Raw genomic sequence first — 15,510 nt, 5'->3', positions numbered from 1 at the left:
CCACAGGAGGTATTCATGAACAATGAATGGGCTTGTTCTTTCTTTTTAATTTGCATGATCGGCTGCTCCCGTGCTTGCTGTCATCCTGGCACACAACTAAAATCCATAATGTCCTAATTGGCGCTGAAGTATAGCTCTGCAATGATGAATTGCTTTTATACATGTCTACAAAGTGCAGGATCAATTGAATACCAAAAGCTTTGTATTTTGTAAGAAGAAACATTCTATCTGAAATCATGTTCATTCTCTGCATTAACCACTTGCCATTTTAGTCAACTTGAAAAGGTTACTCGTTCTTTGCATACATCCACCTAAGTAGTGAAAATGGTAATCTACCTGTGATCCAAATACAGCAGGTCTAAGTGAATACGTCACAATGACCAGTAAGAGTGGAGTAAGACCCAGTCATGTGTCGATCACCTCTGCGCAACAACAGTATTCTCTGTTGCTGTACTGTAAGTGTAGCCAAGTGATACTACTGAAGTGGCAACTATGGATTTGACCCTATACACTATATAAACTGTACATTCTTTGCTCAGTTTATCTGTGACAGACATTTGTCACTTTTGAGATACTCATTCGAGACAATACTATAGGTAGCCTTCTGACTTTGGGGGAAACCACTGCGTGTTGCCCTTTCGTGTTTAATAAACACCCACACACACCCACGCTCCTCCCCACCCACGCAGATAAGATCACCAGAGACTACTGCATTACAAAAGTCATAAGAAAAGACCTGACTGTGATTGGAATATGTCTCAGTGAAAAAGGGTACACATGGCAAAGGCCCTTGTGGGAAGATAGGACAAACCCTATAGCTCTGGGCTAGGGAGGAATAGCAATAATACTATCATGGAATGTAATATCATGACCAGAGACTGAGCTACCCAGAGGTCTAAATTCATTTGAACACAAATGTGTAGTGTGAAATACACACAGTGATCCTGACATTTAGATGCATTCTGATAATATGAAGGAATTACAAACCAATGTATTTTAGGCCTACAGTATGTGCAAAAACAGTTTATAAATAATCTCAGTTTCTGTCATTCTTCTCTATTCTGTTCTGCAGGCTGTTACCTTTTAACCAACCACAGCTCTAAGTATAAAGTGAGCAAACATACACAATGCTGAATGGATCAGAACAAATAGAACTATCATGTAGCAGCAACAACTAATCATCAATATATACTCACTGAACACTTTATTAGGAACACTACAGTAATACTGGGTAGGGCCTCCCTTTGCTCTCAAAACAGCCTCAATTCTTCATGGCATTGATTCCACAAGACGTTGGAAACATTCCTTTGAGATTCTGGTTCATGGTGACATGATTGCATCATACAATTCCTGCAGATTTTTCAGGTGTACTTTCAAGCTGTGAATCTCCCGTTCTACCACATCCCAAAGGTGTTCTATTGGATTCAGACCCGGTGACTGGGAAGGCCACTGAAGAACACTGAATTCATTGTCATGTTCATGAAACCAGTTTGACACAACTTTTGCTTTGTGACATGGTGCATTATCATACTGAAAGTAGCCATTAGAAGATGGGTAAATTGTGGCCATGAAGGGATGCACATAGTCAGCAACAATACTCAAATAAGTTGTGGCATTCAAGCAATGATTGATTGATATTAACGGGCCCAAAGTGTCCCAAATAAACATTCTCCACACCATTACACCACCTCCACCATGAGAAGGTGTACAGGTGTTCCGAATAAAGTGCTCTGTGAGTGTACATTAACAGTAAACTACACCTCCAACATTTGCCACTTCCAGATGGTCTACTACCGTTGGGACAGCTGCCCCTTCACCCGAGGAGAGACGAGCAGTGGAGGGCCTCGCCTACGTCGGTCAAATCCAAGGAACCAGCACTGTTTACAAAATTGCTAGCTTAGCAACTTTTCGGTAGATGTGAGATTCCCCTGATGTCTGCACTAGGTAGGCTGATATGCCCAAAGAGCCATTCCTGGGAATGTCAAATATAGCATGATTTATGATGATCTATGATACTTAGGGAAAATTAAGGTGGCTAGAGATACTTTGGATAGCCATTTAGTATTTTGCTCATTATTTTTTATAAATAAAATCATGGAATTGTTCTTTGTCTTTCAGAAAGAATGCTGCCCGTGACACTGATCGATATATGTTTTGTTTTGAATTCATGATGATTAATAAACTGATCTCAGATATACGGCTTGATTTTTTTTTATTGTCTGGCGTATTCTGCGCAACCGCGAATTTTAGAGGGACGTTTGAGACACGCGGAAACTGGAAAATACAGGCAGTCTGGGCAGATAGCGTGGAACGAGATTGCTTTCAAACTGTTGAAGGACAACAGACACAAGGTAAGGAATTGTCCACCCCAGTATACAAATCAGTTTATCGTATTACTGTTTTCCCCCGAACCAGCCTACAGTAGCACCGTTACTGCAGGTTGTGGGTTACAGCCTCGGTATATCCTACTTCCCCTAGCCGATACTGATGTCACAGCGCCGGCAGAGAGCGAGCGTCTGCATGGTCCCCTTTGAGTATTTCTCTGTAGAATAGAATTAATGGTGGTTCAATCAGTTTAAATGTAAGATGTTTGACCGTAGGCTATTGCAATAATTACCTACAATAGCGTTAACTTTTGTCTCAGTTTTGTATGTATCAATCTGTAACTGACACCTCTTTCATGTTTTGTTTTAGGTCTTGAGGTTCACTATGTCAACTCAGCCTATCATCAAATCAAAGCAGACAGAGAAAACAATCAATGGCATATCCACCCAGGTTGTTTGCACAGAATTCAGCAACTACATATTTGTAGTTCTCACACAGTATGGAAAAATTGGAACGTTAATATCTGTAACACCTGACTCCAGATCGAATGACATCAGCACTCCCATGTTCACCACCAAAGTATTGCTGGGAAAAGATGAGGTAGAGATTGATAATGAAAGTGGTAACATTTTGATGTGACATTGTTGTTTTCTCATGAAAATGGTTACACTGTTTGATACAGTATGTGGCAACTGTGTAAGTTTTGTTTTGTCTTTTTACAGGCTCTAACACATGTCTGTGCCAAAAACCTGGCAACGTTTGTGTCACAAGAGGCAGGTAACAGGCCTGTTCTACTAGGCATGTCACTCAAGGACAGCTCCATTGCTGCAATAAAAGACATGAAAGATGTAATCAAAAGTTGTCAAGTTTGGTAATGTGTTGGGGGAAGGAGCAACAAAATGGACTACTTGCTAAGGAATCAAACTGAAATTGGGTTAAAGCCAATAACCAACAATTTGTCCTAGCTTAAAGAGCAGAATGTTTATTTTCTTCCATCCATTTGAAACTGTATTTTTGTTGTCTGTTGTTTGGTTATACAGTAAATGTCAAGTGGCTGCATTACAGAAAAACAAATTACTGTATGTCAAATTAATGGGAAGTCCATGTATTATGAATTAGGCCAGGTGTTATTCCTGACCAATTATATACCCAGAGTTCTTCCTGGATCCTAATGATGAATATTTAGTGTGGAATACTTTGCATATTGAGTGAAAGCTACTAAGCCACTTTCTGCTGTTTATAGTTCTATTTCCAGTGTTTTTCAGTACACGGTCATAGCCTTAAATTACTTCAGATTGTCTGTCATTTCCTGTGTACTCTTATACAAACATTTCCAATTTACACACAACATAATAAAGAAATATCTAACTTGCAGTATGCTTTTCTTTTTATAAAAGTTGTTGACTTGTCAAGACAATTAACACGTGTAGAACATGCTGCAATGATGTAGACCTACAGCAGGCTCATGTATTGTGCAGTACAGTACCTTTGACTGTAGTGCAACACTGTACATGCCATGATGTCACATGATGATTACCCTACGTCGTGGATCACATGACCTGCGTCATCCTACCTGAACCTGCATGTTTACCTGAAGTTGTTCGGATTCTGAAAAGGAGTTTGATGAGCAGGGACAGTTAACTGAGAGGTAATGCGGCAGGCTAGTCATCTTTTGATTTGAACAGCAATGATTTGAACAAACATACATTGTAGTTTAGTACTAAAATAAGTTGCTGTATCTGGTCTGGACTTCGACCTCTGATTACCTGTCTGCTACAAGGCAGTATTGGGATTCTCCATTGGTTGGATTTGACGGGAAGCCATTTCACATGGTAACCTCGCCGTGTATTGATACAAATTAAATGATTAAATCATTATTTACATCGTTCTTAGAGTGTAACTGTACACATTCAGATTCAACTCAAGTGTTGAGAGTCAAGTGCAAGTTTCACCGTGCCGTTCCATCTTAAGACGTTAATTTACTTTCTATGTGGATAAAGCTGAACGTAAAGGACAAACGAGATCAGCAAGGTAAGCTGCTACCAGGGACGTTTATCTCTGTCGAGAACTTTTATTTATGGTGTAGTTTTGTTTGGGGGGGGAGGGTGGGGCACAGTCTTAATTACACATTATTAGAATACATCCGTCTCAAAATTCCGTCTTAATCCATTTTATTCAGAGCTCACAACTGCTCTGATCAGAGATATATCATTATGAGCTATACCTTTTTGTGTTGTGATGTCTAGTATAGCTTCCTACTTCCCCTAAACAGCATGTTTTTTTTCTTTCAGATGAACAGCTCTTTGGAGATGGGGTTGGATTCAGGAATCAACCAAAATGACTCATTCGTACATCTTGCAGCCCCAATTCTGCCAGACAAGTCTGATATTTCCAACATGACTATAATTCGAACAGGAAATGGGACAATCATAGAGGACCAGATGTTTTTGAATACAACGGCTGCTCAAGCTCTGTCAGGGATCTTTGTGTGGTCAGCGCTGCTCATCACTTGCCATCAGGTGGGTTTCATATTCCTCTACCCTTGCTTTGATCTTTAAACAAATGCAAACAGGTAATGGCAGCTAGGAGGGTATCCCAGGTCCACTCCACCCTTGCCAGAAGGCAAAGGCTCACTCTCAAGATAAACAATGTGGTGGTTTTCACTTTTACACAAGACCCAGTGTCAGATGATGACAATACCTACAGAACCTTATGCTTACAGCCACTCTATTCATAAGCAAGACAGAGGATGAATTTCTTTTAGTTTGTGCAGTTGATACAGGATGCTATTGTTCCTTCCTTGTTCTTATGCTGTTCCCTTGACTGTGACTACCACAGATATGAGCAGCTCATGCTGATAAGAGCACAATGCAAACAGAGCAGTCATCGATTTATGTGTGTATGTCTATAATCACCAGGATTCAGAGTACATTAAGGGTTGTTTTTTGTGTTACTGAGCTTCACTGTATGCGTGAGACAATGGTGATAGCTTATCGAACCGTAGTTTCATGTGCATGTGTTATCAGCAGGAAGATTATGTTGAGAGGTCACATTTATAGCATTGCAATAAAGGATAGGATGGACTATCAGCAGAGGACTCCTATTGTGTTTTGATGCTTCTCAGCAGTGGGGAAAGCTCTCATATTTTGCTGATGACCTGATAAACCTGATTGCTGAATGTATGTCCATCCAACCTTCTCTAACTGTATAGACAGGGAGGCTCCAAGGAATTCTTTTGTGTGTTTCCTTTGGTACTAGATGATTACAGTCCAAAGTCCATAAGGCTATATATATATAAACACACACACGCGTATCAGTGTTGTGCACATATTACCACAGTATGTACTTCCAAATGTTATTTTATGACTGTGAAGTTTACATTAGTGGGATACATCAGGGGATAGGTTGGTCTTTTTAGTCTGACCTTTACACTGGTTGCATCAACTTTTATGATTCAGCTTCATTTTATGTTATCATAACCTCAGTCTCCATTACTACTGCAAGTAATGCAAATGCAGGCAGGTATACCCCTGCCAGATCATACCTTGTGTGTTAGATTTAAATTGTCTTTGAGAAAGACTTGGGGCTTGAAAAGAGAATTCTACCTGAGCCTTCTTTCCATTTAGTTAATGTGAATGTTAGTTTCTCTCTAACTTTAGTATAATAACCCTGCAAAAAGTGTTATGCAAACAAAGTTTGTTTGAGGCATATCTGTTATGTAACTTGGATTGCAGAGATGGGTGTTCGGGCTACGAGAAATAATTCCTTTACGGCTTATGCTCTCCCTGTGCTACCCTCAGCGGTAGTTGAGGACGCTTTGATTGCTTCAAAGCCTTCCATGTGGGAAGCTAATACCTGTGGAAGCGAATTTAGTTAATAACTGAGAACAAATAGCCCAGAATAAAGGTCGTCCTCACCCAGTCACAATTGTCACCTGGCATTCCAGGATGTCCCCATTTTGTCCCTCTGTTACCTAAGCCTCAAAGTGCTGCACCCTCCATTAAAAGCATGGCATTTCCATACAGTGTGTAGTAGTTGTGACCAGGAAACTTGTGGCAGGTTTGCATAAGGCAAGCATATGCAAAGCTCAGGGAGAATGATAAAACCGCCTTCAGGAGTGGTTTTAGTATTCTGATGTACCATCTGATTTTCCTCCAAAAGATTGGCTCTGGAGAGTTGTCCTCACTCGCTGCATACTAATAATACTATTAGATGGTGACCTTAGCTGCCCCTATTCTCACTGTATTTGGAAGGTGCCTATCTGTAGACATTGTGTTACATATTTTCTCAGACAGGCTGAACCTCCCACCAAATTTGTGATTTATCAATCCCTGTTTTGTATGGCATTGTCATAATCAGTGCCTGGCCCTCTCACTTTCTCACAGTCAGTGCTTGGCATAGAAGACACACACAATGTTTTGGTCCAACCTGGACGTTTGGAGTCTCTCTGCAATCAGGGGGAGTGTTATGAGGCCAGTAAGAGTTATACTCTAGCACAACCCAACTGAAATTAGCCTGGGCTGGAGCTGGACGTGGGCTACTGCTCAGCTGCAGTAGTATTGAGTCAGGCTGGAGCCATTACCCAGGGCACATCTTTGTCTGGCTGTCAGGTCAGCATTATGGAGCCTGGAGGACCACAGCTTTTCCCTGCTATTCCGGGGAAATGGAGGACATCAGTCTGCAGCCTGCCTCACTTCACTTCTCAAGGGGGCCAAATACATCACGCCCCTGCCCTCAGTGGCCAAGCTTTAATGTGCAAGCTCTAATGGACATTTAATCATGTTGCATGCGTCTGTGTGAGTGGTCCAGAACTCAAAATGCCAGGGTGCACTGCTCAAAATGGATAGAATTGTAATACTCAACTGTAGGTTTTGCTGGTATTTAAGATGGATAGGTAGATTATTAGCTTTTAGTTTCAATTGACATTGCCACACAAAATATTCAGGACTCACATGGAGGGGTTTATTGCAGTATTCTGTGCAAACTCAATTCTATGGATGCTCTGAACTTTTATTCAACCCATGGCCTTAAATCGCATTCTGAAAGAAAAGTGAACCATAAATTATGGATTCTTGCTGTGCTATTTAGCCTTCACACTGTGCTATGTCCTTAAAAAATGCTGTTGGACAGAAGAATTTAATCAAATTTAATAATCTGAAACTCAAGTCTAAGCAGTGCACTGCTTAACTTTTGCTTTTATCTGTCCCAAGTGTAAAAATGGCAAAATGACAGATACTGTCAGTACAGAGTTTATCACTTTTCAGTCAAGCTCTTGACAGTTCTGCTTGCTCAGCAGAAAATCAATCTGCTCACCGTGTTACCCCAAATCCACTGTGTGTGATCATTCAGAATTTAGATTTGTTCCCTCCCCTACCTCATTCTTACCTCTCGACCCCAATCTGCAGAGTGTGTCATATTTTTTGTATATTTTAATGAATAATGCAATCTTCTTCAAGTGCCTGTTGGTCTCTATGTGATAGCCAAATCCTGCCTTAAGAGAAAAAAAAGTACCCTTTATTCATTTTATGCCCTTTTATATCTCTTTAAAGCACTGGCCCCCTAACATTGTTCATCAGGTTTAGTTAAATTATTCATTATGCTTGGTCTGCGGGCTAATACATTTTCCCTATTCAGTGCTTGTTGTTATTTTGTTCATATCTCTCGTATTGTTTTTGCTCTCTCAGATCTACACACACCTGAGATCTTACACCGTACCCAATGAGCAGCGCTACATCATTCGTATTCTCTTCATCGTGCCAATCTACGCCTTTGACTCCTGGCTCAGCCTGCTCTTCATCAGCAATGACCAGTACTATGTCTACTTTGACTCCATTCGAGACTGCTATGAAGGTACGGTAAACAAGTGCCGCCCCACCCTTCTCCTCCCCCAGGCAGTTGCCCCATATCTCACCCAGCCCTGCTTACACAACACCCTCATGGCGGTCTCAACTGTATGCACCTGTGAGGGCAACAGCAGGCACAGTGGGAGTGCTCTGTCTAGGCAGTAATATCTGTGGAGCCATGATGAGTTTAGGAAACAAGAGGAGCTGGTATCTATCTGCCCCCCACATATTTGATGGTGATAGAGGCTAAAAGTAACTGACCAAACTTGTTTTTCTCACCCGTCAGTGCTTCCCTAGCGGGAGAGGAGAGCCTATTGTTCAAGGTGTTCTGTTTCCAGGAGGTGTAGCTTTCAGACCTGCCTCTTTCCTTTTTAGGGCTTAGTGGTTTTAGAATTATATTATTTGCAGAGAATGGTATGTATTTGAGTGTAGATGATTTTAATCAAAACGTTTATGTTTTAGCTATTTAAGAGAGTTGTGATTTTTCATTCAAGTTTAAGTGGAAATGTTCATCTGTCTTCCAGCTATTCCTCCCATTCAATTATTCATGTCCCAAAGATTGCACTTTGATTTGCCTTTCTTTAACAGTCATTATGTACTGAGGCGATAAGAAAAGACTGGAGTGCTTTACCAATGGAAGAGGTGAATCACATGCAAAATGGATTAAGTGTAATTTGAGACAGAGAATTGTAAAACTTTTAGTATTTCACATGCATTATTCACTGGATTAATTTTGAATGTGGAGACAAGTTTGTGATTGGTGGAGATTTCTCTCTATGAACAGAATTCAGACAAACTGTTGAATTGACTTCCCTTAGCTATGGCACAGCCACGGTGTGGAACTGTACAGTACTGAGGAGACAGTGGACACCACCTTCATTAGCTTTGTTTAAGCCCTCCTGAAATAGCAACAAATGATTAGTAAGGGTGTTCAGGACAGCCAACCATTTTAAACCGCTTAGAGTTAGAAAGAAAACATTGTTTTTAAAATAACCCTAACCCTGAAATGTGATTAATTGCTTTTATATACAAAAAAGCTAAACTCTTATTGTTCTTAAAAATGACACCAGTTGCTAATCTTGTCTCAATGTGGTAATATACAGTATTATTAAAGCCTCATTTGATTAATTCTGTTTGACTATTCTTGCACTAAATCAGCACAAACTTAACAATTCTTTGCACATAGTGATAATTACATTGGAGTCCAGATTATCAATATTAGATATGCTTTGCTATTAACAAAATATAGCCAAAAGTCTCAGCTTAACCTTCGCATGGAAACTGACATTATTATAAATCCACTACAGTAAAGCACAGCATCATACTGTGTGATACATGTTGAATGTGAGTGACTTTGTCCTCTCTCTCCATTACAGCATTTGTTATTTACAACTTCCTGAGCCTTTCCTTTGAGTACCTCGGGGGAGAGAGTGCAATCATGTCAGAGATCCGAGGGAAGCCCATTGAGTGAGTGCTCTCATTCCCGTTCCCCCAGAGAATGGAGACCTATTGTACTGTGGCTTAATACCACTGTCTCATACTACACATGTTACACAAGTGCTTGTCAAAAGACCGCACCCAGATTGTGTTGGTGTTGTGGTGTTTTTGTGTTGCAAATTTTAACTTCTAAGGTCAGGTTTTTGACTACATTACAATGCATGGGGCATCTTGGCTACCACTCAGCACTTTAATAGCAAGCTGCCAGCAACTACTGATGCACTCATCAAACCTGCTCCAGTTAACACCACTCTTTGCCAATGCGTAATGAACTTTCACTTATAAGACTTGGATGAACATGTAGTTTGAGAATAATATAAAAATGTGTGTGTTGTAAAAGTACTGTATTTTAACATAATTTGCTAAACCAAGGAACTGAGTACACATTTAAAGCTCACATTTGTTTAACTTTTTATTATTTGTACTTCTTCTTCTTAAGATCAAGTTGCTTGTATGGAACCTGCTGCTTGGTTGGAATTAGCTACTCTATTGGCTTTTTAAGATTCTGCAAACAGGTGAGTTTCAATCTTTTTCCTCACTGCATACTAGATTCTCACCCTTTTAGAAATAAATCATTGCAAGATATGGATGGATACATTAAATAGTTATTTTGAAAAATGTCACCTCTATCATTTAGCTTTTTTATGTAGATCGCTCCTCTATAGCGACATGACAGCTGTTGTAAATTGGCTGTCCACTTTTCAGAGAATAACATCCACTGGTTAGAAAAAGAAAACAAAAGCTATCTGAAACAGGTGAAAGAAGCTTGGGAATAAACACAGCAGTAATATGAGCTGTCAGCTTGGAGCTGAGTGTCTCTGGATGTGCTTTGAGTCCAACATTGATGGAAATTGGATCTGAGAGGTATGAAAACAGTGAGAAGACGATGAAATGAATATTTTTGTTAGGAAAAGGAGGTGGTAAACACTTGGCATGCCCTGACAGGACTCCTACGTGGGGTGTTTTCGAAGCACAACCTTGCTGTTCCCTCTGGTGGTGAACTTGTGGATGAACAAATATTGTCTTGTCTCTGTGAGAGGACAAGATCAATACATTTGATTACCATGGGTTTCAGGAAGAGGATTTCTGATACAAAGCACAAGCCTGTCCTGAGGTTACTACATAATTTCACATTGAAGGTCTGCGGATGGCCACTAGGAGAACTAGTAACCTTTGAAACCTCAATGATGGTGTCCTTTTAGGGAACTTTAACATGCTTCCTTTTAGGGAACTTTAACATCACCTTCTTCCTTCTACATCGCTTTGGCATAATCACAATCAATGCATGTCACAGATTTAGTTTTTTTAATTAAGACACATAAAGACATGTGTTTCAGATCCAACAACCGTTATGATGTAGCTGTCAAATGCATCATTTATTGAATTGTATCTGTGTTTATTGGGTGTCTCATCTCATCCTGTATTGTGTCATTTAGGCAACTCTTCAGTTCTGTGTTGTCAAACCCATCATGGCAGTCATCACCATCCTCTTGCAAGCCTTTGGCAAATACCATGATGGAGATTTTAAGTGAGCAGATTTTCATTTATGTCATTTCACACATTGATATTTCCTTTCCATCTGTGTATTTGATATAAGATTTATCCTTCCCCTACTTGTACATCCAATGGCTTAATATGAGTTTTTGCATTTCACATGAAACATGAAATGGTTCAAAATCGGCATTTAAAGATCAAAATCTAACGATCCAAAGATGTATATCAATATTAAGCAGTCCAATGTGGTGATACTGTGACTTTGAGTAATACATGTAGTTCTGCAGACCATAACAAAACCTGCCAAGATAAATGTGGTAAGGTGAATATAGATTTCGCACTAATGTGAATGCTTTCATCCTGTTCCCCTGTGCAGTGTGAATGGAGGATACCTCTACATCACCATCATCTACAACGTCTCTGTCAGCCTGGCCCTCTACGCTCTCTTCCTCTTTTTCTTTGCTACCAGTGACCTGCTGAGGCCATATGAACCTGTGCTCAAGTTCCTCACCATCAAATCTGTGATCTTCCTGTCCTTCTGGCAAGGCAAGTTGGTCCCTTTACTTGCCTTTGTTAAATAGTATTGCTTTAATGTCCCAGTGGTAACTGGAACTCAACTCAATCTAGTTGTTAACAAAGTTTAAGTTACAACCTTATAGTTTGCGTGAATCTTAGCTTTGACTCTCAGGTTTAATTCATTTGAACTATTGTTGTTGTTTAGGTATGGTGCTGGCAATCCTGGAACGCTGTGGGGTCATCCCTAACGCGTTGTTCATCGACGGGCAAGAAGTTGGTGCTGGCACAGTGGCGGCAGGCTGGCAAAACTTCATCATCTGCATCGAGATGTTCTTCGCTGCCATCGCCCTTCGCTATGCCTTCACCTGCACTGTGTACCAGGAGAAAAAGAACGACATACCAGGTAACTGTACCAGCACTCATCCACTGAGAGAGGAGGAAAATTGCAGCTCAGGCTGCTGAAAGGATCGTTTAACATCAGAAGTATACTTGTATCATAGCTAATGGTCCTGTTTTCCCTCAGAATATATTAGATTAAACATGCACTTGCAAAGTGACAACACTTTTTGTTACAACTTCATTAGATACCTCATGAGCAAGAAATAGTTTACACTCAATTAAAACCGCATGTATTTTTGATCATGTTCTTAAGTATCTGAAACATAATATGAAGCCAGAATATACTCTATAATGTGAGGTCATTACGGTTACTCTGAGTCACTGGCCAGTGACAATGCAGTTCTCGGTCACATTCACAGCTTGTAAAGCGACACAGTAAATGGACAGAGTGAACAGTGTTCCAGCCATGTCTGAGGTCAGCAGAGGGTGCTTCAGTCCTCAGGGTATACATCGTTACTCATGGCTCAGAGGACAGTTGCTAGCACAGCACAGTATAGGAAGATGAAGAGGTTTCATACCCCCTCCCTACACTGAATAGCAGGCAGATGGAGGTATCCTGCTGACGTCACCACTGTTCACATGAGTCTAAGACAAATGGAGACCAAGGGAAAAGCCTTCTGCAGAGATATCAATCATTCCAACTCGTTCTTTCCCACATTGGTAATCCCGCAGTGGCCTTCAGCTACAAGACGTGCAGACAGAAAGAGAATTGCTAAGTGCTGATAAAGTGTGAAATGTTTCCATCTCCATTTCATTTGACCTGTGAAAGTATTTTCTTCATCTTGCAGCAAGATCAAAAGAATCTCATGACAAAACGAATCTGTGATTTTCCATGTCTGGTATTCTTCATGCTTGCACAGAAAATGCATTATTCATTTTCCATATTTGCTGTTCATTTAAAGCTATGATAATGTGACTACAGAATGTTGAACAGCAAATTAGATTCTTATTGTGATCTAAACACCTGATGAAATGCATCTGACAGCTAGACTATTCTCTGAAGAATTTTCAAATATGGTTTTGAATGTTTGATTTTTCTTCTCAAAGGGATGCATGCTATTATTTTTTAAGCTCCATTGTTACAGTACATCATTAGGTATGGTTTTGTACGAATGCAAGGGTCGTGATTCTGTGACTGTATTGAAATCTCCTGATCCTGAATGATGACCATGTAGAATCCATCTTGCCTTTTGCCTTTCATTGTAGCTCCTGACTTTAAGGTTAGAGAGTTAGAGTCACATAACAACCCCCACCCTGACCCCAGTCCTTGGATTGAAATGTCAGCAGTGTATGAAGGTGTTTTCTCTGCCTGTGGTGGTTTGAGAGGCTGACATGCCTCCAGGCTGTCCTTTTCCAAGCCTGTATGAGCAGGCCAGCTGTGAGGAGAAGCTCAGGAGAGCATGCCTAACCGTATCTCTGACCCTGAAGCTCACGTAACCCCCCCCACAGCGCCTCCCCTCTAGAGATCTGGCTCAGACTGCACTGCCACTGCCACTGACCCTGAAACAGAAGGCTGTGTCGGCCTCACCACGGCCCAGGCGTTCCCTGGGCCATGCTTAAGATGCCTTGGTATTACAGGGGCAAGTGCAGCCGGCCTACAGCTGGAGCACAGGGAGCTGAGCTTGAAGGCAGAATATTCCAGGCTCGAGGAGGAGAGGAAGCATCTTCACTCTCACGAATACTGCTTCCCTGTCAGCTCTCTCCATGCTCTCATTCATCAACACACAGCAGAGGAGAACACTAACTAGAGGCTTTCATAATGGTTGGGCCCTGGGAACGACATCCTCGGAAAATGTTGTTTGCACTACTTTGTTGCATGTAATTTATATTCTGGAATGAGTCGGCCCCTCATTAAGTGCATTTAGTACATTTACTTGTAGGTTGTCAAGTGTTTCTCTGTATTTACTAGTCTGTTGGTGTGTTATCTTGTCTCTTTCTTCAGACAACAATGCTCCCATGCAGAGCATCTCCAGTGGTCTGAAGGAGACGATAAACCCTGGCGATATCGTACAGGATGCCATCCACAACTTCTCCCCAGCCTACCAGCAGTACACCCAGCAGTCCACCCAGGAGGTGGTGCAGCCCACCCAGAACGGCAAGGCAGGCTCAGGCAGCAGCAAGAGCTCCAAGAAGTCTGACAAAGTCATGCTGATCACCTCCGACGATGAGTTCTAGACAGTCACCCATCATCAGTATCCATCCGTGTGTTTGTTTCCTGGCTGCCACCCCAATGAAAGGCTTGTACAGCAGATCCCAATGTTGAATGAACTGGAATCCATCTGTGTGGTTAATTTGTATTTTATTTAATCTCAGTTTTTACAATGAACTCTTAACATCAGTCCTGTTTATAATGAATAATTCCTGCAGATAGGATCACAAAGTGGATGGAATGAAGATGTTTTAATAAGCTTATATGTGAATATGATAGTATTTCTGCTTCACTATAATGCCATCAGAAAATGGCCTGTTTGCTGAACCGTGTCAGGAAATGCTGGACCTATGCAAAGTCTTTCTCAGTGATCCTGATTGTGTCTCAGTTGTAGCAGTGAATGAGATCTCTGGCCACTGAAGTGTGTACTGATTCATGTAACTTTCAAAGAGGGGCAGATTAATGTGCGACTTCAGGAGGGAACCCAGGAAGCGGCCAGTGGCTGGGACTGACACTTCAGGGACCATCTCTTGCGTTTGCTTGTTTGAAGTATTTGCCCAGCAGTCTGCTGTTGGGTCTCCTGACGAACGGAAGGATTCTTTTCAAAGACACACTGGCTTTGGAGCAGGCACTTCAAACTGTAGATTTGAGCACTTTGAAATCCTTTGTATCTAACATGCCATGAACAAATTGGAGGATAAGCCCAGCTCCCACCAACTGGAGAGTTGTGGTATTTTCATTAATTTTCTCAGCATGCGTTTGATTTGTATATTTCAGCAGAGCTACACAGTGGTTCAACTGATTTAAAAAAAATAATAATAATAAAGAAAATCCAAAATATAGCCGAACATCTGCAGTATTGTTAATGTTGTATATACATTTTTAATTTTTCATGTTAATATTATGGTTCCTGTTCTGATTCACTTAAGAACATGTGTACAGCAATTGGTTGATTGTCAAATCACAATTAATTTAATGTTAAACCAATCATTTCAGCTTATGAATTGCTACATTATGTAAACAATGTGTGTAGTATCACAGTAGTATCGGTGTGTTTGAAGTGATTTCTGCAAACCAGTTTGATTGGTTGGTTTAGAATAGAATTTATTTAAAAATGTAGAATAGTTTGGTTTTAAGTCAGTTGAACATAGTGTGTCTTTGTTTTGTTTCTGTTTGTTTCAGGGTGAAAAGCATGTTTTGGTATGTACTGTAGGTGTGTCAGAGGGGCATCAATCTACCCATTTATAGTCAATACCATGAAGTTCAAGGAATGTGCAATCTGGTTTT

At 40.8% G+C, this 15,510-nt stretch overlaps 2 protein-coding genes across 2 annotated transcripts; both read left to right on the top strand.

Annotated features, from left to right (window-relative positions):
• The first annotated feature begins 2,244 nt into the window (after positions 1–2,244).
• psmg3 (proteasome (prosome, macropain) assembly chaperone 3) lies at positions 2,245–3,693 on the top strand. The gene is made up of 3 exons (XM_083676700.1): positions 2,245–2,351; positions 2,695–2,925; positions 3,048–3,693. The coding sequence occupies exons 2-3, from the start codon at positions 2,710–2,712 to the stop codon at positions 3,198–3,200; spliced, it is 369 nt and encodes a 122-aa protein (XP_083532826.1). The 5' UTR covers positions 2,245–2,351; positions 2,695–2,709; the 3' UTR covers positions 3,201–3,693.
• A 256-nt stretch (positions 3,694–3,949) lies between these two features.
• Positions 3,950–15,065, top strand: tmem184a (transmembrane protein 184a). The gene is made up of 9 exons (XM_083676635.1): positions 3,950–4,356; positions 4,617–4,844; positions 8,010–8,175; positions 9,545–9,635; positions 10,105–10,180; positions 11,102–11,193; positions 11,536–11,705; positions 11,881–12,078; positions 14,017–15,065. The coding sequence occupies exons 2-9, from the start codon at positions 4,617–4,619 to the stop codon at positions 14,247–14,249; spliced, it is 1,254 nt and encodes a 417-aa protein (XP_083532761.1). The 5' UTR covers positions 3,950–4,356; the 3' UTR covers positions 14,250–15,065.
• The last annotated feature ends 445 nt before the right edge of the window (positions 15,066–15,510 follow it).

This window comes from Argentina silus (assembly GCF_951799395.1).
Source record: "Argentina silus genome assembly, chromosome: 9".
Lineage (NCBI taxonomy): Eukaryota > Metazoa > Chordata > Actinopteri > Argentiniformes > Argentinidae > Argentina > Argentina silus.
This window is presented reverse-complemented; position numbering and strand designations above follow the sequence as displayed.

Coding starts and splice junctions, on each gene's coding strand:
- psmg3 (XM_083676700.1), top strand. CDS start 2,710: ATGTCAACTCAGCCTATCATCAAATCAAAGCAGACAGAGAAAACAATC. Junction 2,926..3,047: donor TATTGCTGGGAAAAGATGAG/GTAGAGATTGAT, acceptor GTCTTTTTACAG/GCTCTAACACATGTCTGTGC.
- tmem184a (XM_083676635.1), top strand. CDS start 4,617: ATGAACAGCTCTTTGGAGATGGGGTTGGATTCAGGAATCAACCAAAAT. Junction 10,181..11,101: donor TTTTAAGATTCTGCAAACAG/GTGAGTTTCAAT, acceptor TGTGTCATTTAG/GCAACTCTTCAGTTCTGTGT. Junction 11,194..11,535: donor TACCATGATGGAGATTTTAA/GTGAGCAGATTT, acceptor TCCCCTGTGCAG/TGTGAATGGAGGATACCTCT.